This window comes from Schistocerca nitens, chromosome 4 (genome assembly GCF_023898315.1).
Source record: "Schistocerca nitens isolate TAMUIC-IGC-003100 chromosome 4, iqSchNite1.1, whole genome shotgun sequence".
In the NCBI taxonomy this organism is placed as follows: Eukaryota; Metazoa; Arthropoda; class Insecta; order Orthoptera; family Acrididae; genus Schistocerca; species Schistocerca nitens.
In genome coordinates this window covers 446,562,575-446,590,446 of record NC_064617.1, presented here as the reverse complement: position 1 = coordinate 446,590,446, position 27,872 = coordinate 446,562,575, and the positions used below count along the sequence as shown (strand labels likewise).

The following is a 27,872-nucleotide window of genomic DNA, read 5'->3' as shown; positions in this document are numbered from 1 at the left end:
TAAAAAGACAGTGAAGTGTAGCCTCAGAGAAACTGTTATAAAATCAGTATTGAAAGTGAATCAGTGCATGGGACTTAACATGAAACCAGGACAAAAGTTATGTTCCAGGTGTGTTACACTACTAAAAAATGAAGAATATTCTGATAATTTACAAGAGAGTGACAAAGAGTATCCGCCACCTACAACCACAGTAGATGATCAATTAAGTACTTCAGTGACTGCTCTTGGTTTTGTCTCCCATGAAGACACACAAAGTTGGGAAAAGAGACAGGCCCAGCTATGGTAGAAGAAAACTACAAGAAGTTCAAATGGAATTAAAACAAAAAATAGCTGACATGCTAATGGTGGAAGAGGAAGAACTATCTGCTCCAAAGGAACAGAAATCATGCCACAAATGCTCTGATTTGGACAAAATTGTGCATTATTTGAAAGAAAAATGTGCCATATCCAAACGCCACAAAAAAGTAGTTATTCTTACCCTTGCACCTTCCAGCTGGTCTACTGACTACACTTCAAGGGAATTCAATGTTTCTACATATATGGTAAAGCAAGCTAGGAAAATAAAAGCAGCTCAAGGAGTGCTTCCACAACTTCAGCAGGCTCAGGGTAAGCAATGGAGTTCAGAAATAAAGGTGCTAGTGTCGGAGCTTTATGAAAATAATGACTACAGCTGAATGGGGGGGGGGGGGAGGACTATGTAACAGTGAAAATGGGAAATATACGTGTACAGATGCAAAAAAGACTGTTGCTATGTAACATATCAGAACTATATGTACAACTAAAGGAAAAGTATCCCAATACCAAAGTAGGTTTATCATCTTTTTTCAATCTTCTGCCAAAATGGGTTGTGCCTGCAAGTGCAAGGGGCACACATGTTTGTGTATGTGAGACTCATCAAAATGCTAAGCTGATGTTTGCTGCTATAAAGGATTCTGGTTTGGATTAGAAAGGTGCAACGAAGCTGCTAGTGTGCGACGTCAGTTCCTACCAGTGCATGATACACAGGTGTGAAAAGTGTCCTGGTAAGGCAAATCTTGCAGAACGCATGAATAACAAACTGTATGGTGAACTCCTTATGGATGACGATGGACTTGTTTCTTATAAACAATAGACACACATGGATCGCACAAGTCTTGAAACAAAGCAAAGTACAGTGGAAGATTTTGTCGAAATGGGTTGTCAAAAAATGGACAAACTGACCACACACAGCTTCACAGCAACAGCACAATCGGCTTATCTCCAGTGTTGTAAGGATAATTTGAAACAAGATGAAATTATAGTAATACTAGACTTTTCTGAAAACTATGCATTTATAGTTCAAGATCACCAAATACATATGTCAACTTCCATTGCACACAAATGTCTTGCAATAACATGCTGAAATTCTCAGATATATATCATTATGGTCTACTTATGCAGTGTGTGAAATTTGGATTGGATACCACTTGTCCCTTTTGTGCTACCACACATCAAAAATCCATGTTTTTTCAGGTAATTTTTCAAATTTTTGTATTTTCGTGTGCATGTAACTCAGTTTTTGTGACTGATATGGGCATGATGAGTTCTGCGTGTGTTTAGGCCACATTAAGCTTACCACAAAAAAATTTATACCCTTTTTGAGTGAATTATATTTGGCACAGAGGGCACCTACAATATGTATCTTTTAACGTATTACATTTTTTAATCACATTTTGGGATTTTTTATTTTCCCTCAGAAATATGTTGTTGGTGTTTTGATTCATGGAGTGTGTTCTCTAAATGGATGTTACTGGGTTGTAAAAATTTCACTGGACTGTGTGGAATAGTTCCAAAGTTATTAAGACCTGAAGTTGGGTCTGAAGATAGATTGCCAGAGGCGGGTTGCAATTTCCGGGTCACGCCACCTTCTTTCCCAAGTCATAATTCTGAAACTAATTGGCAGGGGAAACTAATACTTTGTACATGAGTGTTCCACACATGGTATAATTAGTATACTCAATGTCAGTCAAATCTGAGACTATGAGTTGGAGCCCCTGGTTGAACTGACATGGAATGACCCAATTGCCACTTGGCATTTTTTGTGATCTTTATAAGGCATTTGGGTAGATCATGTTACTCTCTCAGAAAAATTAAGTTTTATGGAATTGATGGCTTTACACACAACTGGTTTGACTTGTACTTAACAAACAGAATGCAAAAAGTTGTGCTGAATTATCAATGTTGGAAGAAGAAAAAATTTTAGTAACTGCGAAGAAATTGCAACGTTGCACAGTGTCCAATTTTCGGGCCCATTCTTGTTCCTTATATATGTGATTCACATTCTGCATAAAATTCATCGAATTAGTACTTTTTGCATACAATACGAGATTTATAATACAATTAGATAGAAAGCAACAGAGGAGATTGTTAATGAGGATTTTCAAAGATTTATCAAGCGGTTTTCTGAAAATGGGGCTCTCCCTAAATTTTGAGAAAACGTACTATATTCAGTTTTGCCAATAATCGATGAAGCAGATGAAGAGAAGTCAGTGAACATTCTTGGGAACAAATGAATGAACCTCCTGGTGTGTTATTCATATTTGCACTCAATAATGCCTTGTGAAATAATTTTCTGGGGTAACTCATCACTTACAAGGAAAAAAATGATTGCAAAAACGCAAGCAGTAAGGTAGGTACATCTTCAATGAGTAAGAAGATTTAACTAACCGTCAATACATATATTTGTTAATGAAAATTGCCATTAAAGATCCAAAGATCCATCACAATTTGTTAACATCAATATCCGTACCTGCAACACTGGAGGAAATATGTCCAGTGACATAAAATGTCTCACAGGTGACAAAACAAGTTTTAAATGCACTGTAAAATCATTTTTCTATGGGCAAATTTTATGCATACCCAGCAACATGACTAGTTCCGTATTATAACAATAAAAAAACTGTTTAAATGATCTGTGGAACATGTATTAACTATCAGTGTATAAATGACAAAAATGTCTGGAATTCAAAGGAGAAAGGACCAAAACTGTGAGATGGTTGACTGATTTTAAAGTCACAGAAACCTATAGAAAAATTTAAGTGCTAAATCAAGTCAAATATACTTAGTGTCAAAAAGGGTGAAGAAAATTATGTTTGTTCATCACCTGTGATAGTGTCTGGGTTCATGAATGGACTAGGTGACTTGGGTGAGGGGAGGTAACAGGTGGAGATACAAGCAGTGCAGTTCACAATACTAAATTTCAAACAAGACATTTTTCTTATGAAGTCAAGACAGACTCACAGGGAATAGACTGAATGAACACGATTCTGTGGCTACAGATTAAAACAATAAGCCTACAATAATCACCAATTAAGCAGTTAATTACAAGATGATAACCAAAGATGAAAAATAAACTACAAAACAGCCCTCACACACACAATATTTACTGTGCAACAGAGTATTGTGCAGTAGTATTGACTATCTGAGCCATATTAAAGATTTGCACATTCATCGAAGGACACTGCAGTGCTTTAAAAATACTGATGCTTGCTCAACATTTTATACTGTGTAAGGGAGATATTGTGCAATACAAGCCAGTTCCTGCCAAGACCAAGAGAAATTCAACACACTGCGAATGAGTCTGTGCAAAGACCTGAAAAAAGTAAATAACAAAAGATCAGAGTGTGTGCTAGAGGACATGTGAAATGAAGTTATTGACTGTTTAGGAAACACTGTTCACAATAGCAATAGCACTGAATCCTGGTGTCATAAAAGTGACCAAAAATGCTTTTATTTTACTTTTAGCAGTTTTCAGACTTGGCAAGTAAGGTAGTTAGCTGTATAGTGACTATACAGGTTTTTTTCTTCTTCTTGCAACAGTTGTCAGACCACGGATGTAAGGCCATGTAAATATTCAATCAACAATCAGTAAATAATTGTTTTATTTCGTTTGTAACAATTGTTGCAGTTGAAAAATACATAGAAAACAGCACATGTACATGATAAATTACATTGATCATTTGTTTGATTTGTAATTAGTAGTACTTCTGAATTTATGCTGCAGTGAATGAATTATTTGATCCGTTCTGCATGATTTCTGCTTAGAAGGCAAGCAAATGAGTCCCACAACTGAGTGCTGACATGTTCGCTATGAAGGAGAGTTCTAACCCCACACATTCCAGGCATAAATATTTCAGAATAATATTGTGCAATTCTTGGCTTTGCACTTTCCTGCAATTTATTGACACAGTATTATTGTGCAATAAATATTGAGCCTTTGAGGGATCCCTTATGGAAGAAAATAATGTCTACATAGGCAGACGAAGCCAGGAAGGCAAAAGAGCAGACTGCATATACAAAGAAAGCAGTTTTCGACAAAAAGAAACCTACTAGAATTAAAGTAAAGCTGAAAAATAAATCATGGAAACTGTATGAGAGTAAAATAACATGATACAAGTGAGTGAATGATTATGCGGGAAATCAAAACAAACTTGAAGCATTCAAACAATTATGTTATAGCGATGATGTGAAAAGTGTAGTGATCAGAAAAAGTGCAAAATAAAACAGTATTACATCTCAGATAGTGATGAAAAGTTTCAGAGAGCCATAACTTGAAAGACTGGAAAAACTAAGGCATCTGAAAACTAATCTATTAGTACTGGGAAAAGACTAAGAATTGGTTGAGGAGGTAATTACATAATATGAGGAAAACATAAGGAGACTGATCAATCTGAATTTCATGTAAACACAAAGCAGCAGCATAGACTAGATAATAAGTTTAACTGATACTGAAAACTCACAGGGCATCATCCTTTAGTGGATTATTTTGTATTTTATTATGACACTGCTGCATCAGTACACTAATTCCTATTATTGTTTCTCTCATTCTCAGACCTCTATCTTGTTTAGTGTCATGGATGCACCGATATCTCTCACACACACACACACACACACACACACACACACACACACACACACAGAGAGAGAGAGAGAGAGAGAGAGAGAGAGAGAGAGAGAGAGAGACTTCAGCAGGATGAAAAATGAAATAAACAATATTAAAGGTTCAGTCATTTTATTAACATGGGAAGGATCTATGCACAAATGTACATGAAATAAATTTTAACAACTGCAAACAATAATCCTATATTTACTCATAAATGGAGGGACTGTTCTGAGAAAAACCAATTTCAGCAATAACTCCTTAAAAGCCAGCAGCAATATATACATCATTATTCTGACTATTTGTGCTACCGTTGTGAACCACACAATTTAAATACTAAGATCACAAACCAATAACTAAATTCTGAGACACAGGCCTTTAGCAAGTTTAAAAGCTATAAAACTAATGCAGACAATAACAGAAGTTAGTGGAGGGGAAAAAATTTAAAGCATTTCCCACCCACACAAACCCGAATGATGGTCTAATATGAAAGTAAATTGAAAGTCACAAAAAGCCCCCCCCCCCCAACTTATGTTACTGATTAATTACGTATAATCCTCCCAAACCATTCAAATGCATTACTATTACAATATCACAGATGTGGAGTTTCATTGAAACTGCTAACATACGTTATCACACAGCAAATCTTTTAGCAAAGAAACCTCCTCTACTTGAAAAAATTTATATAAACCCATAAATATTTCCTTATAAAATTCACTGCTTGGAAAAATATTTGCTTATGAACAAGTTCTTGTAGAAAACAATGTGTGCACAAAAAATTAAACTACAGAATTCAAGACTGCTTGAGCAGATGTATTTGGATGAAGATGCACATTTTGTTTTTTAAAATCACTGTAACTAAAGACAGAGTCATGTTTGTATGGTTACCAGGATGTAATTTCTTAAAGCTAGTTTCTCCTTCAAAATTTTTAAATCAGTGCTATCAACCTAGGGAAGAGCCCCATTAAGATCTCTGACAAAGCTTTACTACACTTAAGTCCACACTTCAAACAACTACTAAACAAAACCATCCAGTAAAAAATGTAAAATAAACACTATGGCGGAAAAGTTATAAAAAGTTGATCTGAACAAATACTTCCTTTTCAGGCACAGTGTTAAGTGCACATTGCAAACCACTATCACTCATCACTCTCTCCCTTTAACCATACAACCTCTTAAAATATTTTTCTTCTTTTTATATTCGGCTGTAGATATAAATGGCAACAATTTTATTAATATACATCATTAACATTGTAAGTAAAAAGTTTTAATTTCAACATTGCAAGTCTATGGACTTGTAGTTTCGTATCATATAGCTTAAAGCTTTGTTAAACTTATACAGTTATTCAGAGGTAATTAATTTATAAAATGTATCATCTGTTAATGACATTTACATTTTCACTTTACATTATTACATATCAGTCATAAGCCATTACCTTTTTTAATTGTATCATTTGTAATTTTGTATAAAAAACACATTCGTGTTGTCATTCCAACAACTGCACTATTATAACAACAAAACTATGATAGGCAAGGTGTTACATATATTGTACTTCCATTCTTTCACAGAAGATGGAATAAATATCCTCATGTAAAAGCTTACATGGATTTATTTACATTTAGGAAACTATACATATTAAGTGCACTTTTCCATGTTTCACTTTCAACTCAAGTGAATCAGCACTTTTCTGATCTGGTTATATCAGGAACATTACTGGTTATACTATATCTACACCTTGAGTTATGATCAGGTAACAGCGGTAAAAAGTAAAAAATAAATTTGTGAGGAAGAACAAACAAAGAAGCATTTTGTTACCCTATTCTCACTTACACCCTTAACTTACTGGTAAAGTAACTTTTGTAGCAATATATTATTTACATATTTACAAATACTTGATCATAAAAACATTCTACCTGCCACTGTTAGCAGGAAGTCCTCATAATAAAAAGTTAAGTCAACCTCAAACTTCACCCACCACATGAACAGTAAAAAAATGTCACTCAATTATTTGTAACACCATAAATCAAATTACGCACTTGATAAATGAAAATGTATAAATATGCCATTTTCCACAACTAAACAATGAACAGAATATGTATAGTGTGTTGATATTATGTGAAATGTTTGAACTGCTTCCTCACAACAATTGTTTTCACAATGATATTGACAAAGAAGTGCAACCCATTACATACAGTTGTGTTACAGAAGGAAAAAAGGCCGGGAGAGCAAAAACAATTATATAACAGTAAGATACAAGAAACACTATAAAATTTATAAACAACAGTATATAAACTATTTACAAGAAGATTACAGTGCATGACGAGCAATGTATTAAGTTGCTTATTAACCGAGGTTGTGAACAAAAGCTCTATTTGGAACACAAAATGTGAAATTAAATGACTGTTTGGTATCTCACATGAACAATGTGCAGAAATAAGAATTACAGTTAACATAAATTGAACTAAGAAAATCAGAGTTGAAATTTAAAACAGTGTCAAAGAGGTTTCACTGTCAAGAGTATGAAATTACTGAGATTGCAAGAGATTCAAACAATATAGTTACCTGTCCATGAATTCTAAATGTATTTTAGGCAACAGATTACTAGTTTATTGCTGATACAGCACAAACAGAAGAAGACAGAAATAGCAAGCATATCACTAGCCTTCCAGCAGTCTAGGCTGCATGTAGTGAATATTATGTATAACACAAAATCACGAACACTGTAGATTCACATGAATAACTTTGTTTTTAAATATGTATTGTTTCATTTATAATCCTGCAATGAACAAACGCAACAAACAATCACGGGGAAAGTGAACGGGAGATCCAATTTTTCGAATCAGTTCACAGTTACCCCACATACCCCACATTATAATCACTGGGGGGGGAAAAAATCCCACACACAAATGTGCCAGTCTCATCTCAATTTTTAATGTTAATATAATAAATAAGTTTGTATTAATGGCTATTTAAGACAATTAAGAATAAGATAATCAACCACAGCCCCACAGAATTACCATATGCCGAATCACAGAGCTCACATTCTTCAAGAACAGAATTATTGTACACAAGACAACACAGTTTGCACAATGATCAAATGGGAACCAAAGATAACATTATCCAAAAGTGTTATTCACACAATTCAAACATACTTACAGAGTCTAAATGTTTCTTAGAAGACTCCTATGAAGAATTTTTACTACAAGGAATATGGAAGAGCATTCAACTGATTCTTAGTGTGCAACACTATAACTTCCGTTAGACTAAGGCACAAGCAATTTTCCTAACTGCTTACATATATATCGTCAAGGAGTATAGTAGCCTTAGAAACGAGTCATTTTCGGAAATGAAGGACCACACTGAGTCTCAAGATCTCCTAATAGAGAACTGTAGTGGGTACAGTGCTGAGCAGCAGTGTAGTTATTTATGAGCAGTAGGTGCAGCATTTAGTATATGCAGGGAAAATACCACACATCCTCCCTGCAAAGAGCACATTCTATCTTGCCCTATCTGCGGAATTAACAGTAGATGGAGCGCCAGTACTAGAACCAATAGTGTCACAGCGGCGATAATACAGAAGGTATGGAACTCTTGGACTCCGTGGATGCAGCATTTGTACTTCCTGAACAGCTTTCACGGAGCTGTCATCGTAACGTACCCAACTTCCATAGCCAACGTGGAATACATCTGTTACATAATGACCTTTTGTTGCCTCCTTTCCGTCGTGGTACACAACTGAAACAAAAATGGTCTATTAGTGAAAATATTGTGTGTGTGTGTGTGTGTGTGTGTGTGTGTGTGTGTGTGTGTGTAATGGAGAGTGTTAAAAATTTAACAACATGAAGTGCAAACAAAGACCTTTAGACAGGGAGAAAAGCATGAAAGGTGGTCAAGTATGAGGCGTGTTCAATATACTCTAACAATATGTCATCACTTTATACATGGCAGCAAAATGAGGCCAGGCAATAATGCAGGCTCATGGAATATAAAAGATAGTTTCATGTTACATGATTCCTATCCTCCTCATCTTCTTACAAAACACACTTTTGCCTCACCAGATTTCTTTGTGATACTTATTACTTTCTTTTCGCACCTTGTCTGTTCCTCCTCTTGCACACCAATACTAGGCCTTTGCTGTTCTCTATCCGCTTCTTTCGCTTATTTGATATGCTACAGCTACAGCTGGTGTTTCCTCCCTCATGTTTTCCATAACTCCACAGATCCTAACATTTTTATCCTTTCCTTTAATCCTGTGTTCTTTCAATATTATCATTTCATTTCTGTTCACATATGCTACTCCTCTGATCTTTTTGCAATTATTTGGTGACCTAACATCCTGCCGGATACTCTTAACATACAAAAATTTCCAGTGTCCACTAAGTTGCTGCATTTGTAATAAAAGCTGAAAAATCTACCAGGTGTTTTTAATACCAGTGTACTGACAGAGAAACTGCCCCCTACACACAAAAGTAAAACACAAAACTTACTGTGTGAAACAAGGATACACTGAAGAACCTTGTTACCACTAAGAAGAGGAACATTGCCATCAAAATGTCAGTGAAACAGGAGCAAAACATTCATGATAAAGGTGATACTATTAAAAATCTTGAAAATCAGGTGAATGCAAATAATAGTATGCTTCTAGCATATCTGAAGCCCATACATAAAGATTTTTCTGTCAGTGTCCAAGCAGGGCTGCTTCTGAAGCCAATCATGTTCCTACACCACATAGTGTTTTGTCCAAACCCCAAAAATCATATCATGAGAATGAATATATTATGAGCCCCTACATATGCCATTAAAGAACTTAATATTGCATAAAGATGACAAAATATTATGAGTATACCAAAATAAAATCTGAAGTTAAACTCATGAATTTTTAAACCAAACTCATTAGTATTTAAATGCCCAATGACTTGGTTATCAGCACCTTGCTGAAAATACGTGTATGTACTCGTGAAGTTCCAAATAATGTTACAGTGGTGAAGTACCATGGAAATATAAAAAAAGTGGTTTTTGCCAATGTCAGATAACTTAAAATTTTGCCCTCTGAGCAAGCCATGTAGGGAGAGCAGACCCCAACCATTGCCAACACTGGCTGACTCAATACAGTCTCAGGATCGGAAAGTATATTGTACAGGTATGCATAAATGTCACTTTTTAAAAGATTAATATTGTTCACAAAGGGTGAACTAAAATAGAGAATAAATACATGAATGATAGTTTGCATTAAACACCCCAGCATACTGAAGAATCTTCTCACACTGAAATAAAATTGTGGTAGTTTTAATTTGTGAATTAAATACTTGGATAAGAGCACCAAAACTCTCCCCTGATATTCATGGCTGGCTTATATTAACGTAAAAACATGGGACAGTCTGCCACTCAATTGTTAAAATCAGTTTCCAACAATGTGGGGATAAGACCAAATTCCTCAACTTTTTTTTTTTTTTTAATCACTGTTACACTCACTCAATCATCACTTCAAATAGGCTGTGTATCTCCAGCCAAACCATTTAATGCTTTCAAGTCAGGATAGGCTCCACTGTTACAGTAATGCCACATGTGTGCTCTTCGTCGCACAGGAGGAAGCCATGGATCACAGGGTAACAGTGCCCTACTTAGAACCGAGCTAAAATGTTTTTGTTTCATATGAGTAACTAGATGGAAGGTGGCTGGTTTAAAAGCCACAACTTACATCCATTAGTTTCCAGCCACTCTCTTCCCACATACCCATAACTGTGCTCCCCAGTGAGAAATCTTACTGTATGAGGACCTGGCATGATATCACTAATATCTCATTACAAGATTTCTTGGCTGTTATATGCGCAATCTTGTTACTGCAAATTCAGATGTCTTGATACTCAACAGAATGACACCTCTTTATACTGCTTCTGTATAGATAACAAGAGTATCCTCAATGTTCAGGACAAGGTTTTCTGTTTGGTACATTCTCCTGAAGTTGGTACAAATGGGAGAGTCCCCTCCTCTTTGGTCTATTTCGACTTTCTTGAGTTAATCAATGTTACTTCTTCCTTTAGGGGTGTATTGTAACAGTTGTTTTGGTTTGGAATACACTGAAAACCCATTCTTCCTATATGTTCTTTAATTTTTGTCTGTATTCCTTAACCTCTTCACTTAAATACCTACATTCTTTCAGATGGTCTAATCTTTTAAGCTGGCTCTTCTTGTTACTCGGTCCTAGACTGTTCTCAGAAATCTCATCTCAGCTGCTTGAACTCTACTACAGATTCTAGAGTTTAAACTCCGGTTTTCACTTTCATACAGTCCAAAAGATTTTGTCATAACTCTATAAAATTTTGGCATTGTGTCCTTTTGTACTTTTCTCCTGCACTTTCTTTTGATGGTGCCACACACATCATAATAAATCTCTCAATCTTTTTTCAATATCCACTATGCCAACATGTGATAAGTAACAGACCAAAAACCTAAAGGTGTTACCTTGTTCAATAATTTTGTTTCCTGATATGAATTTACATTTTTTTGAGTCATCAGTCCTCTGACTGGTTTGATGTTGCTCGCCACAAGTTCCTTTCCTGTGCCAGCCTCTTCCTCTCGGAGCAGTACTTGCAACCAACGTGCTCAATTATTTTCTCGATGTATTCCAATCTCTGTCTTCCTCTACAGTTTTTGGCCTCTACAGCTCTCCTATCATCCTGTCCCTTCTTGTCAGGGGGTTTGTCCACATATTCCTTTCCTCTCTGTTATGGGTAGAACCGCCTCATAACTTACCTTATCAGTCCACCTAACTGTCAACATTCTTCTGCAGCATCACATCTCAAATGCTTCTATTCTCTTCCATTCCAGTTTTTCCAAAGTCCATCTTTCACTAACATGCAATGCTGTGCTCCATACATACGTCCTCAGAAATTTCTTCCTCGAATTAAGGCCAATGTTTGATACTAGTAGACTTCTCTTGGCAAGGAATGCCCGTTTTGCCAGTGCTAGTCTGCTTTTGATGCCCTTGCCCTGTCCATTGGTTATTTTGCGGCCTAGGTAGTAGAATTTTTTTTCTTCAAGATCATATATTCCTGATAAGTTTCTTGAAGTTCTCATCTCTGGTAGGCCTACTCCTCATTACTTCAGTCTGTCTTTGATTTACTCTCATTCAACATTCTATACTTCAGACTGCTCATTCCACTGGCAGCCAATTTGCCTTAAGTTTCCCTACACTTCCTATTTATTTTACTCCTCAACGACTTGTGTTTCCGTATTCCTGAATTTCCCTGAACATCTTTGTACTTACTTCTCTCATCAATGAACTGAAGTTTGTCTTCTGTTACCCTTGGTTTCTTCGCGGTTGTCTTCTTTGTACCTACATTTTTCTTTCCAACTCGTGTGATTGCCCTTTTTAGAGATGCCCATTTCTCTTCAACTGTACTGCCTACTGAGCTATTCCTTATTGCTGTATCCGATAGCCTTAGAGAACTTCAAGTGTATCCCATAATTCCTTAGTACTTCCGTACCCCACTTCTTTGCGTATTGATTCTTGCTGACTAATCTCTTTAACTTCAACAAACTCTTCCTCCCCAATATGGGTCAATATTTGCTCCTGGGTATGCCTTGCAATCCATATCTGATTTTGGATCGCTGTCTGACCATGATGTAAACCAAATAAAATCTTTCCATATCACCCAGCCTTTTTGAAGTATACCACCTCCACTTACGATTCTTGAACAGCGTATTTGCTATTACTGGCTGAAATTTATTGTAGAACTAAATTAGTCTTCCTCCTCTCTCATTTCTTGTCCCACATTCATATTCTGCTGTGACCTTTTCTTCTTCTCCTTCCCTACAACTGCATTCTAATCCTCAATGGCTATTAGGTTTTCATATTCCTTTAAATTCTTTATTACCCTTTCAATACCCTCATATATTCCATCTCTCTGTTCAGATTCAGCTTGCCATGTCGGCATGTACACCTGCACTATTGTTGATTTCGATTTGTTGTCGATTCTGGTAAGAACAGCCCTATCACTGAACTGTTCACAGTAACACACTCTCTGCCCTACGTTCCTCTTCATGATGAACACAACTCCCTTTATACCATTTTCTGCTGCTGTTGACCAGAAATCCTTGTCTTCTTTCCATTCCATTACTATATATAGACTGAGCCTCTGCATTTCCCTTTTCAGATTTTCTAGCTTCTCTCCCACACTCATGCTTACAACATTCAATGTCCTGACTCTTAGAACATTATCCTCTCGTTGGTTATTCAACCTTTTTCTCATAGTCACCTTCCTTTTGGCAGTCCCTTCCCAGAGATCCGAATGGTGGTCTATTCTGGAATCTTTTGCAAATGGAGATATCATCATGATAAGTTTTTCAATTACAGGCCACATGTCCTGTGGATACACAATCTGTGTCTTTAATGCAGTGGCTTCCATTGCCTTCTGCATCCTCATGTCATTGATCATTGCTGATTCTTCACCCTTTAGGGGAAGTTTCCCACCCCAATAACAAGAGTGTGTCCTGAACCTCTGTCTGCTCCTCCACCCTCTTTGACATGGCTGTTGGCAGGAGGGGGGTGACTTCTTATGCTGGAAGTCTCCAGTTACCAAGTGCTGATAATTAATAAAAATTTAAGCAATGGTGGGTTTCGAACCCAGGACCAAGGACGTTTTGATTACTAATCAAAGATGCTACCTCTAGGACCATGGGTTACATCTTAAAGGTAAAGAAACCTGCAATGAAATGGACTTGGTTTTGTTTGTCAATAAGCTTAAATTGTGTTGTTTCATTATTTACTGTAGTTCATATAGTAAGTTATCTTCACTACCCGCAACTATAGTTGGAGTCAGGAACGACGACGGTCGAGTTTACGCTTGTTCTACACATTTACATCAAACATTCACCAACAGCCAATGAGCTTTCAGTAATGTTCTGAGCTCTCCACTGTGAACGTCATAGTCAATCCAAGCATTATAAATGTGATCACGGTTATTTAATGAATTTCTATTCCATTTGTTGTCATCACCGATTGTCGGGGTAAGCGACAAATTATACAAAAGACATAATTTGCAGGATTTATGCCTTATTCAATCGCACAGCACATATGCGTGCATACCCCAAATGTCACTTGCAACCAGCAACACTGCAATCACTGTCTGCGCCTTGACCTGCGTGACACACTATCTTTTACAAATCATATGACATAATCTGGTAGTGGGCAAACATAAAAGTTTTGATCAAATTTATTTCCTTGAGGAGACCTCTATATTAAATTTCATAATACATTCTTTCCATTCACTCGCCTAAATATGAATTTAAAGAAAATCAGTGCAATATTAAAACCTTGTCTAATTCTTTTATTAATATTTCCAGATTCTAACTTTATAGTTATCTGCGTTTATATATACTTCAGACAACTTCAATCAAGGTGCAGTGGTATTCCACTTTTTTTCCGTAATATCCCATAGTTTTCCTTTGAGCACAATATCAAAAGATTTACTACAGTCCATTAAGTTTTTAAATTTTATTCCTTCTTTTTTTGGGGGGATTTAGTATGTCAATTAGTAGAAACAGAACCCTTATAAGATCACTTTGCTGTCCATCTGTGAAAACCATTGACCATCTGTCGTCCGTCTGTTGAGACCCCTTTCTTTCAAGAGCAGGTAGAGGTATCATTTTGAAATTTTTGTGACATACCAAGTTCTATGGTCTCTTGATGATGTGAAAAATTTCAGCTTCTAAGCCAGGGCAATGTAAATATACAGGTATTTATACCACCATTTTAAAATTTGCTAACTCACTCATCAAAACCTACAGGATACTTTCCATTTATCTGGAATCATAAAATTTGGCAACAATCAAGATTTAACAGTACAAGTAAAGGGGGGAAAATCCAAAAGTTGTTAACTTGTAATTACATCACATAACTCTTATTTAAAACCCCCTTTTTCTAAGGAATGAGTACAGGTATCAATTTATGTCAAACACCAAGGTCTATGGTCCCCTGGGTACACATAATTTAAGCATCTAAGTCAATGCAATCAAAAGATACAGCCATACACATCACATGTTTTTGTACTCAAACACTTACCCATCAAAACTTATAAATGAATTATTAATCTACATGTTTAGCCTGGTGATCTAGCTGTAAAGTGTGCACCTGGAAACAAGGAGTCACAAGATCAAATCTCTGACAGACCACAGGTTTTTCGGGCTTCTTTTTAACCTGGCTTTCACTTCCGGAAACAGCAGTTGCATGGATTCCACATTAAACTGTAGGTCCCCTTTCGCTGATTGGACAATTGGGGTAGGTTAGGTACACACAAGTCGTTAAGGTGGCATCTGATAAAGACTTTCTCCAGGCCCGTTTCCTTTGCTGCTAGCGTTTTATAAACTTGTACTTAGCTGTTTATGGTTTCCAGGGCAATTTAGTTCTGACAGCTTTGTAATATCTTCTGAAGTTTCTTAAATTCCATTTTACAGATTTCTGAAAGACATCTTTTCAATTCTTCTGCTTCCTTGTTCTCCTATTGCTCTTATTCGGGCCACAAATTTTTTACAGAAATTCATCCAGTATTCTCTATGTAGAGGACGTAAACTTGCCACATCCCGTTCTTCTTGGTTTTTTTTTTTCTTTATGTGCAGCTCTTATTAATTTCTTTGTTTCTTTCTATGTGTTTCACAATCTTCCACTACCTGAGGAATTTTTGTCATGAACCATTGTAATTATAGCTCCTGCTTCCATCGACTGTTTTTTAATTCTTTATTCCAAATAGGAAGTCCCTTTTTGCTTGTATTTGTTTGTTTTCCACTGGGTTTGCTAAAGCTACCTTTCCAATTATCTGAGTTAGTTTTTACCATTCTAATTCAATGTTTGTACTGAGATTCCTTTCCTGCATATAATCTTATATATGCCTGATGCCAGGATTTCCTAATAAGTCAGTTTTCCATATTATTTCATTTGAAGCTTTCTTTTTGTGTGCTGTTCTTGCCCATGTAGTTTTATATATAACTCTCTCTCTTACTTGGGAATGGTCTGAGTTCATACCTGTTCCTCTCACCACTCTCACATCATGGAATAATTTTCTTTTGCTGATAAATAGTTACTGATCTACATCTGACGGATGCCCTGGTAAATATGTAGTATCTCTATTTTAAATTAGATATTTTCAATTCACAATGAATTACAGTTCACCAAGTCTCATAGCATTTTTTCCTCATTCTGATTAATTTCTGTTTCTCTATGTATTCCAATAAGGTCAAATGGACTGTCATCCTGTTCTAGCATTCCTCTCTCTTCCTATGGCAATATAGTAACTCTTATTCACGGAATGTATGACATTTTGCAGGCTCTTGTAAAATTCATCAGGTTCACTACTTGTCCTCCTTCGGAGGCATACACTGATATAATCATCATACATCCTGCAGCTATATTAAACAATGCTTGTTACAATTCTTTCATTTACCCAACTGTAAGCTGTTTTTCTGCTCCTCCATGTCTCACTTAGCAAAATAGTTGCTCCTGCTCTATTTTAAATAGGTACACCACTATAAATTTATGTATAATTTTCCAAATGTTCCTGTCTGCTGCTTCTTAGCCTCCAACAACATAATGAAGTTCAGTCTTCATATCAGCACATCTGATCTGCTAATCAGAGCCATCAAGATCACATAAAACTCCACAATGGAGATGCTGAAGTCTAGCGATAGACGAATTCTTAGTATGTTATGTGGGAAAACTATTAAGCAGCCAACTACATATCCTTGCTTGGAGGTAACCATAAAACCACAATGTCATAAGAAAGCTCATCTAAAACACAAAGGAATGTATGATGATAGAAAAAACATTGATGAATTCAATTTACTGTACATAACCAAGTTAAAATTTATGCTGGGTCTCTCAATCAGCCAAGGTGTATCCTTGCTCTAACACAGAGATAACCTTCATATCTCTGCAATGTGCCAAATTTACAGCACATTACCGAATGTTATCACCTCAACTTATTACCATAGTTGACTTTTTTTAAGAACTGGGAGTTTGTAAAGTTTTCTTAAGTGTGTATATTAAAATGTACATGAAAAGCAGATCCTAGTCAAGTTAGTGAGTTAACTGCACTCAGCCAATTGCAGAGCGCAGCATGTGGCAAAGATTACACTACGGAGTACTGGCCTCTAGAACATCACGCCAGTGGCCGCTAAGAAGGAACACCTATTGTTGAAGAGAGAAATAACATGACATTTGTTCGCTGTAAATGGTTCTTGGCTTGTCCCTTAAAGAATTTTAGTTGGTCTTATGAGCAAGTTGCAATGATAGGTTCGCAATAAGTTAGGCAGCTACAGGGCTTAGACTTGGGAGAGTTCAAAGCAACTCTTATGTCATTTAAGTAGATACCCTGAAAATAATATGGGCTTGTGGGAGAAAGAAATTGTTTCTCCAATTTGGGTAGAATTTAAGCTCATCGTGTGGAGGGGTAAGCAGAAGATAAATTTGTGACGGAACCGAATTTTTTTGGGTAGTAGCAGTTGAGGCTATGATGAACAGAAGTCTGAGATTGGTTTCTCCTGTCTGTTAATTTTGTGTGGACACAGTGGTTGAACATTGGGTTTCTTTATAGTCAAGCATTTGCAGGTGCACCGTGTTTCATTTAGTTGTAGATTTTCCATTGGGTTGTGGAAGAGGAGAGACATTATCACTTGAAGTTGTAATTTGATTTTGTGAAGTCGATTATAGTACACACTAAGGGCATAGTGGCAATGCGTTTGTGTATTTTGGTTGTGGAATAGAAAGCAAGCACTTAGGAACAGTGCCTTTGCGATTTTGTGTTAGGGTATATTTTATGACTTCAGCACCAGCATTGTTTATTGCAATAAATATTGGAAATTCTGTAGAGATACGCTGAAAGCGTAATTTTTGTTGTGAGAACAGACGTCCTACATTGTTAATGTAATATTCAGAACCAATAGGAAGTAATCAGATATCTGCACATACGATCTTTATTTAGCTTCTTTTCCCACAGTCCCTAAACGACAAAACAAGAACCATTTTATTGAGTGCATGCTAATTGTCTCAAGTATTTAAATATTAGTGGGTTCACAGTAAGTCAACATCTGAAGTGGTAAGATTTGTGTCCTATTTAAAGTTCACACAGTTTAAAAGTGACTGTGACACTCAGCTTTGATATTTTTATTATTATGTTTCCATTCAGGGCTGTTTTGTGTAGTTAACCATCATTCGTAACAAAATATGCTGACTTATACCTGTACACAAAATACTAACAGTGAATAAAGACAGGGATTTTCTCTTTTAAACTATAAAAACAAATCCTGAGTATCATTTACGTCTGAATTATTACCGGAAAGATATAGGAAAATAAAGTTCAATATTAACGCAGACGATTAATTTGCCCATATAGTTAAGCATTAAAGAGAAATCACAGATATGTAAAGAAAAAGGTTGGCACTGTGGCGAAATGAAGTTCAGAGATCTTAATCCTCAAAAAACTAAAACAATAATTTAAATTTATTAATTTGCAATGAGAGGAAAGATATTAATGTGGTTTATGCAAAGGGAAAGATAGTTTACCCTTTTAACGTGTTATAAGTCGATTTAACCAATGATCTTGCTGCAGCGAGACGTTAAATGTAGACATTGTTGACTACCAACGACTCATATGTAAAGATTAAATTACATCTTTGGAAGTTGAACATATACTTTAGTTTACATTAAAGTCTTAATGACCATAATGATTGGATGAGTTTACCTGGTACTTTGAAGCTTTGGTGGGAAAAGTATTTAAATGGAATCTTCGGGTGAGACAGCCAATATTTATTAATGTTGCAGTGGTGGCATATTTTGGTTACACCGTTGCTCTGCAAAGAGTGTCATCATATTGTCAATTCATACACTGGAAGATTTTAGTTTTACGCTGCAAGTAATAAAGTGGAATATCTGATTGCTATCCATCACATACTCTTTTGCATAGTATTTTTCATTTAACAGAGATTAGATTTGGTGGTAGTTAACCTTTCAAAGCTAGTGATACCCAATGAGTCAGATGCGGTATTAAGGTCAATATTAATAAATTCCGATAGCTACCACTAGCCCCATTATACCACCAAAATAGTAACTGGGGCTATCCTTCAGTACACTGCACCATTGTAGTGATACATAGTGGTGAGATAAAATTAACATCCAAGCTTACGCTTCATTGTTGTGGGTGTTGCTAGTGTCTGCTCATACTGTGTTATTTCTACGAGTGGCCTGCGACTAAAGAGTGGTACAGTAAATTTCCTATGCTTCGTTCTCTACTCATAGCTGTTTTGTTCTAATCCTCAAGAGCTTTGTGGTTTATGGACATTTCAGGAGTAATCACTCTGCTAATGTGTTAGCAATGATGATGGACATTATTGAAAGTCTTAGCACTGAAGGCATACTGCATGGTCAGGAGCCTTAATTGGATAGAAACTGATGGCTCATTAGCTTCAACAGAGGCTAGGATTAGAACTTTTTCTCTGTGTAGTCCCTGTTGCCTGTCTGATGATCACACAGTGTACTTCATATCACATCTTTTGGCACGGAGGGAGAAGGGGGGGAGGAGATTAGTGTTTAACGTCCCATCGATAACGAGGTCATTAGAGACAGAGCGCAAGCTTGGGTGAGGGAAGGATGTGGAAGGAAATCGGCCGTGCCCTTTCAAAGGAACCATCCCGGCATTTGCCTGAAGCGATTTAGGGAAACCACAGAAAACCTAAATCACGATGGCCGGAGACGGGATTGAACCGTCGTCCTCCCGTCCAGTGTGCTAACCACTGCGCCACCTCGCTCGGTTTTTGGCACAGATCTTGAGATTAGCCACAAATAGTATGATCATAGTCTATAGTATCTGTGAATGTTTCATATAATTTTTACAGACTGGATTTGTCTGTAACGAGACCTTTCCACCAAGACACTTTAAAATGCCTAAAACCTTTTGCTGATAATGTCCCACAAGTGTGGTAGTCATGCAAGACACTGAGCAAATATGAGGCACATTAAAAAGCAGTTCTGGGTCATTAAAAATGTGACTTATGATTAAAATAATGACAGTGTGTTTATCTGCAAAAAATTTTAAATGTGTCTTTTGTCCTCAATCCTTAAGTTTCTGAAGCATCAATAGTATCAACCATCCTGCACGACAGAAGGATTTGCAATAAATCGTAAAATTGTCAACACAAATAAATCTTCACTTGACTCTTCACAGTGTGCTGTTTACATCAATGGTAAAGCGGATGAAAAAATGCTACCCTTGGGGCCATCATTCATCTGTATAAAATTGCCTGAGAGCATGACACCTACAGGTTACGGAATGACCACTCTGCATGAGAGATTTCGATTATATTGCAATCTTTGACGGAAACTCCAGTTATGTTGTGTTGTACCTCCAAGTTGTGTCGTTACCTTTTCAATGACTACGAAGATCCCTACAAGGTGCTACCTGTTTAAAAAAGCTTACTGTAATGTCAGGTTATGTAAGACAAAACGATTCTTCCTCAATCAAAACTAGAAGCAGCTATATACAGTAGAAATACCAAGCAGGGTTTCTTCCATTTAACTACATATCTGTCTCAACAAGCTATACATAACAGCAAGGGATTCACAAATGTAGCACCCATTTTTGGCAAAATTCGCATATGATGTTGTTGTGGTCTTCAGTCCTGAGACTGGTTTGATGCAGCTCTCCATGCTACTCTATCCTGTGCAAGCTTCTTCATTTCCCAGTACCTACAGCAACCTACATCCTTCTGAATCTGCTTAGTGTATTGATCTCTTGGTCTCCCTCTATGATTTTTACCCTCCACACTGCCCTCCAATGCTAAATTTGTGATCCCTTGATGCCTCAAAACATGTCCTACCAACTGATCCCTTCTTCTAGTCAAGTTGTGCCACAAACTTCTCTTCTCCCCAATCCTATTCAATACCTCCTCATTAGTTACGTGATCTACCCACCTTATCTTAAGCATTCTTCTGTAGCACCACATTTCAAAAGCTTCTATTCTCTTCTTGTCCAAACTATTTATCGTCCATGTTTCACTTCCATACATGGCTACACTCCATACAAATACTTTCAGAAACGACTTCCTGACCCTTAAATCTATACTCGATGTTAACAAATTTCTCTTCTTCAGAAATGCTTTCCTTGCAATTGCCAGCCTACATTTTATATCCTCTCTACTTTGACCATCATCAGTTATTTTGCTCCCCAAATAGCAAAATTCATTTACTATTTCAAGTGTCTCTTTTCCTAATCTAGTCCCCTCAGCATCACCCGATTTAATTTGACTACATTCCATTATCCTCGTTTTGCTTTCGTTGATGTTCATCTTATATCCTCCTTTCAAGACACTGTCCATTCCGTTCAACTGCTCTTCCAAGTCCTTTGCTGTCTCTGACAGAATTACAATGTCATTGGTGAACCTCAAAGTTTTTATTTCTTCTCCATGGATTTTAATACCTTCTCCGAATTTTTCTTTTGTTTCCTTTACTGCTTGCTCAATATACAGATTGAATAACATCTGGGATAGGCTACAGCCCTGTCTCACTCCCTTCCCAACCACTGCTTCCCTTTCATACCCCTCGACCCGTATCACTGCCATCTGGTTTCTGTGGAAATTGTAAATAGCCTTTCGCTCCTTGTATTTTACCCCTGCCACCTTCAGAATTTGAAAGAGAGTATTACAGTTAACGTTGTCAAAAGCTTTCTCTAAGTCTACAAATGCTAGAAACGTAGGTTTGCCTTTTCTTAATCTTTCTTCTAAGATAAGTCGTAAGGTCAGTATTGTCTCACGTGTTCCAACATTTCTACGGAATCCAAACTGATCTTCCCCGAGGTCGGCTTCTACCAGCTTTTCCATTCGTCTGTAAAGAATTCGTGTTAGTATTTTGCAGCTGTGACTTATTAAACTGATAGTTCGGTAATTTTCACATCTGTCAACACCTGCTTTCTTTGGGATTGGAATTATTATATTCTTCTTGAAGTCTGAGGGTATTTCGCCTGTCTCATACATCTTGCTCACCAGATGGTAGAGTTTTGTCATGACTGGCTCTCCCAAGGCCATCAGTAGTTCTAATGGAATGTTGTCTACTCCCGGGGCCTTGTTTCGACTTAAGTCTTTCAGTGCTCTGTCAAACTCTTCACGCAGTATCTTATCTCATATTCGCATATACTTCTTGTGAAATTTACAGCACATATTTCCCGCAAAATTCAAATATAACTGGAGGAGCACCCATTGCTTCTCAAAACACTGTCCATTTGTTGCATCTCGCATATGAGGTGCTCTGGTTCACATATTTGTCTTGCTCGTATTAGGAGGTTATTGATCATGCCTCTTTTCTGGTTCAGTTGGTGATTTGACAGTTTGTGCAGGTATCGGTGTGTGTCGGTTGTTGATACATGCTGTGTCCCAAGTTTTCACCATTCCTTGTCACCAGCACATCTAGAAATGGTAGCTGTCTGTCCTTTACTACTCCATGGTAAATTTTACGTTAGCACAGAGGCTATTTAAGAGTCTTAGGAAGTCACCAAGAGTTATATCGAAATGTTTGGGATTTAACACTCTCATAAGGTATGGTATACAAGTTCTAATAGAGGCAGATAAACCCAGCTCTGATATACTCTTGAAGTATGAGGCAGTTAAATGTTAAAATAAATGCCACAGTTTTTTTAAGTGACTCATTTACTATATTAATGTTCTTGACCTTCAGGACACCAACATTTGACCATTCTTCTTCAAATTCTTTCTGAGTCAATTTCTGTTATTCCATGGCAATTAACCAGCCTCTTGCTGAAATTGAAGGTATTATGCACTTCTGTTACTATAGGATAGCTGCACATTTTTTAAATACACTAAAAGCTTTGACATTTGTTCAAAGTAGCACTTAAGTAATGTGACTTCCTTCAGAAATACAATAATTGCTTCTCAAGCTTCACATATGTAGGAAAGTGAGATTTTTTTCAAAGTATCCCTCCTCTCTCTGAACTACTACAGGATGGTGACAAGCTTTCTTAACCATAATTCTTATGATGTGTTTTCTAAGGAGGGCTGTCCACCTAAGCTCTGTTTATTGGTTGGGTATTAGTACTCCAAGAGACACTTTGGCGATAAATATACACTGTGCCCTGTTTGCCTGGGTATGCTTCATAGACTGGGAAGCAACAATTGCCCTATAGGTTACCTACTAGTGACTGTTCTGGTTCAACACTGATCCATCCCGTCAGAAAATGTGTAGTAAGGAGTCAAAGTATACCATGTAGCAAGCAGTCTATTACATGTCAGTGAGACTCTCACATTCATTCTATGCAGTGTTATGTTCTAAATGTTTACAGTGTTATAGTTTTCAGTGGTCGGTGTTCCTTAACTCTCTTAGCACTCATTATGAGCAACAGAAAGCAACCATTCCAAGTATGACACAAACAAGCAAGAGGTCCAGGTGTCAGTTCTTTCAAACATAACTGGAAGCCAGATCTAGGGCAGCAAAAGAGCCCTGGTGTTGCCAAAGGCCTGGAGGAAAACCACAGAAACATATAGTACTGGGCTTAAAACAGTGCAGAGCACTTCTTGCAAATGCTACTGCATCGATTCAAGTGATGGGTTCACTTGTTTTCAAGCAACCAGGCAAGTGACAAAAAAAAAAAAAGGAGGATGAAGTGACATGGACAGATCTGTGAAAATGTTTCATGACACACAGTATTCAGCATTTATGCTTATGATGAAAAATAAATGATGAGAAAACTAATTATTTTCCACAATAACACAACAGCTTGGAGGTTTACGTTTTGATAACAGAGCACGAGGTCAAGTCAGCTGGTAGATCTTGAATTTATTACACTGATGAAAGTCCATGTTGGAATACGAACAGTTTTATGAAAAGGATACCACACTCACCGTAAAGGCGAAAATTGCAGACAGGGACAACAAGAAGACTGTTTTTTGGCCAAAGCCTTCTTCAGGGGGAAAAAAAAAAAACACTGAGAAACACCACTCTCTCTCTCTCTCTCTCTCTCTCTCTCTCTCTCTCTGGCCACTTCTGACAGAATGCAACTTAGTTTGCCCGAAGCTCATATGTAACAGTCTTTTCATTGTGCCTGTCTGCGACTTGAAGTGTCACCTTTACAGGAGAAGCATCCTATCTTTTCATTATATTGTTATTACACGGATGACAAAAAATAATGCAAAAGGGAATGTTATAAAGTAACAAGAACATGGACTGAAAATTCAAATTGGTATAAATTACTGAATTATTGTGGTATGTGATGGACCAACAGAAACTGACTTCATTCCAAACAGACAACCTATTTTTCAGGCACAGACACTAGAATTTTGAAAATAAACATTCTAAATAGATGTACAGCGAGAGGTGTTTTTAAAAATAAATATTGGCATACCACCCTACACAGATAATTACTGTCACTGGCAATGCAAGCAGCCAGTTCATGTCAATCAGCGAAGCCTGAACTAATAATACTAAAAAAGCAATCATCACAGAGTACAGGGGAACTGCTAGTTCTTGGCAATCCAAAGAAGCCTATGTACTGGGTACTAGGTTAGAGAAAATAAAATATTTGGGGAAAGAACAATGCATATGTTGAGACACTTACACAGAAAACAGTCAATAACACCACAATCAACTACATGGAGAGCATTTGTTAGAACTGTAGAAAAACTGCAGGCTGACAAGAAGACGGCACGACCGTGGGGTCTGGGATGGTGAAAGAGGACCCCTAACACCTCACGTGGTTATAATATTAGGACGCACTACTCTGAAAATCCCGAGAAAAATCGATCGAAAGTTTCTTAAGTGGACCCTTACGCCAGAGGTCTCTGGTTCGATTCCTCCTCTGGCACTTTTTTTTTTTTCTTCTGATGCTTGCAAAATTGCAGCGCATTGTTACAGGAGAATCGTGAAATTAATTCCCGGAAAGACTGTATAAAAATTCATTCTATAATTCACCATCAGTTATAGTCAACAATATTCCGAGACATGATTCATCAATATGCCTGGTTTGCCTCAAAATTATCAGAAACTCAAAACATTTTCGTAAATGTTAATGGGGCATATTTTTGTACAAATTTATTGCAAACGCCCTGTAATTGTAAAAAATCCGCTTTTATATGTTGTGCAAGATGTCGCAAAAATTATTGCTTTGTTTGTTTTTACGATAATACCACTGCGGTTCTTGTTCATAATTATTATATGTATAAAAATTGAATGTTTCCCAATCGAATTTGTTATTCTGATTAAAAACCCAACGATTCTCCTTATATACTTTACAATGAAAAATGGAATGCCCACCGCCATGAATTGTGTTGTTGGATAAAAAGAAAATAATTTTTATTCACTAATGTACCCCATTTGTTAAAGATAATGTAGGTTCAGGAAACTTACTAAATAATTGGTGGAATAACAAAAGAAAGTGAAACAGAAGAAAAAAAAAAGTGCCAGAGGAATAGAACCCGAGACCTCTGGCGTAAGAGTCCGAGCCCTAAACACCTAGGCCAGAGGGCGGCTCGGCAATGGACGAACATTTTATACTCATAAGGCACCTAAGAAACTTTGGATCGATTTTTCCCGGGATTTTCCAAGTAGTGCGTCCTAATATTTTAACCACATGAGGTGTTAGGGGTCCTCTTTCACCACACAAAATTTCGGACAAATCCCCGACCCCACGCTCGTGCCATCTCCTTGTGAGCATAATTAGAGAGATTCACAGGAACACATTTATACAACCCTTTATAATCAATCTTCACAAGTAAGATTGATTTGCATCAAATAGCAAAGACAATAGCACAGATTTCTTACAGTGAACTACTGTCAGAATGTCTACAAGACTACTATGTATTACTAACAGCCAAGGATTCATGTTTGGACTCATAATAATACTGTTTTCTCAAGCACGCACACTTCATTCTGTGTAATTTAGTATAACTCTGCTGTGTGTAACATTTTACTATCCGTCCCACCAAACTTCCAATGCTTGAAACATTCATCAGCACCCACTTTTGTGTTCAGGCTTTTATAATTTTCCTGCAATTTACACTTAATGAAACCACATGCGTGGGGAAGGGGGGAGGGGAACCAACTTGGCTTTCACATATTATGATGCTGACATAGGATTGGCTTCAAGTTATGTTTACAAACACAACACCCTGTGCTCCCAATTTTATAGCTCTGTATCAGTGTTAGTCATTAGAAACCAGAACAATTCAAATCACTAGTGCTATTGTTGCCTACCACTTCCAACCTAACAGTATCTATTAAGGCCCCTCTGGTAGCATAATGCTTGTTTATCAAATTATCTGTATTCTACCCATGTATTTGGCGAACAAGCGTGTAGAAATATCAACAAAGTTTGTCCAATTTAACATCATTTTTGAAGCAGTTGTCATGCTATGTGCACGTCATGAAGTATCTTGATACTAATGGGCACAGTTAGCAATGCAGACAAACCATTTTTTCCACTGACATTAGCACTGTGTACGAAGAAGAAGAAGAAGAAGAAGCCGTTGGTCTGGGGAATAGTTGAAATTGAGATGTACATATACCCATGAAATATAATAAAATAAATATTACACTTAAACCTGATGATAACATTAACTTAATTGTGAACTTTAATTTATTTATTTTGCACTGCCACTTGTATGTTGTGCACAGACTATTTATTCTCTTCTTAACATCTTCCTGCATAACATGAGTCTTGGAAAGATTCAATACCTCTCCCATTTATGTAACTGCCAGTTCTCTATTATTTTTATCCATAAAATCTTTTGATCATAGTTTCCACAATTGTGGAAATGCTTATCTTTAATAAAAACTTTTTATCATTAAACATGCAAGGCAAACTTCCTGCAAACAATGTGCAACAGCTTGCGAAAACAGTCGTCCATCAAAATTTCCCTCACACACATCAAACATGGTCTATATCTGACCAATATATAAAACAAAGCCACAAACTGCAAATAATTTGAGAAACTATAATCAAGATGGCATAAGAAGATTCTTGACAGCTACCTGTGCTGTTGCCACCTGTCAACTGCGAATCACCAATGGCTGCAGCCAAAACCGTAGCTGTGACAAAACTGAGGTGTTGCCATAGGGACATTTCCTAAACCACATTACGCAGGTGGCTGAGATAGACACACGAAGTTGCTGTGCCTAGCCCACTGCAACTGTCAGTAATCAACTTATGACAACTCAAAGCAACCACAGATAAATTTGACTGTGTGATTGTTTACAGTGGACTTTAATCACTGACTCCACGAAGACTCCGCTTGGTGCCTCACAATAGTAAATGCTTCAATAGAGGTCAAGACATATGACTTCTGACAGACATTCACTTGTTTCTGATGCTTCTTAAGGCCCACTTGTGTATCCTTGATGACTGCACAACACAAATCTTTACTCCTAGCCTGGGCCCGTCAACACTGGCATTTGACTGTTGACGAATGGAAACATGGTGCCTGATTGGATGTGTCTTGTTTCAAAATGTATCGAGCGGATGGGCGGGTATGGAGACAACCTAATGAATCCACGGACCCTGCATGTCAGCAGGGGAATGTTCCAGCTGGTGGAGGCTTTGTAATGGTGTGGGCATGTGTAGTCGGAGTGATATCGGTCCTTTGTTATACCTAGATATGACTCTGATAGGTGTCACGTAAGTAAGCATCCTGTCGGACCACTTGCATCCATGCATGTCCATTGTGCATTCCAACCAACTTGGGCAATTCCAGCAGGACAATGTGACACCCCACATTGCTACAGAGTGGTGCCAGGAATACTCTTCTGAGTTTAAACACTTCCATTGATCACCAAACTCCCCAGACACAAACATTATTGAGCATATCTGGAATGCCTTGCAATGTGCTGTTCAAAAGAGCTCTCAAACCCCTCATACTCATGGATTTATGGACAGCCCTGCAGGATTCGCGGTGTCAGTTCCCTCCAGCACTATTTTAGACATTAGTTGA

General features: G+C 37.2%; 1 protein-coding gene across 4 annotated transcripts in view; it reads right to left on the bottom strand.

Moving 5' to 3' along the window:
- Positions 1–5,012: 5,012 nt before the first annotated feature.
- The window catches only part of LOC126253119 (ubiquitin carboxyl-terminal hydrolase 10-like), a 132,524-nt gene continuing 109,664 nt past the window's right edge, over positions 5,013–27,872 (bottom strand). For all 4 annotated transcript variants that reach the window (XM_049954242.1, XM_049954243.1, XM_049954244.1 and 1 more), the window contains one exon: positions 5,013–8,633. In XM_049954242.1, the coding sequence (XP_049810199.1) occupies positions 8,395–8,633 (239 nt within the window). In that variant the 3' untranslated portion in view covers positions 5,013–8,394. The remainder of the gene's footprint in view (positions 8,634–27,872) is intronic.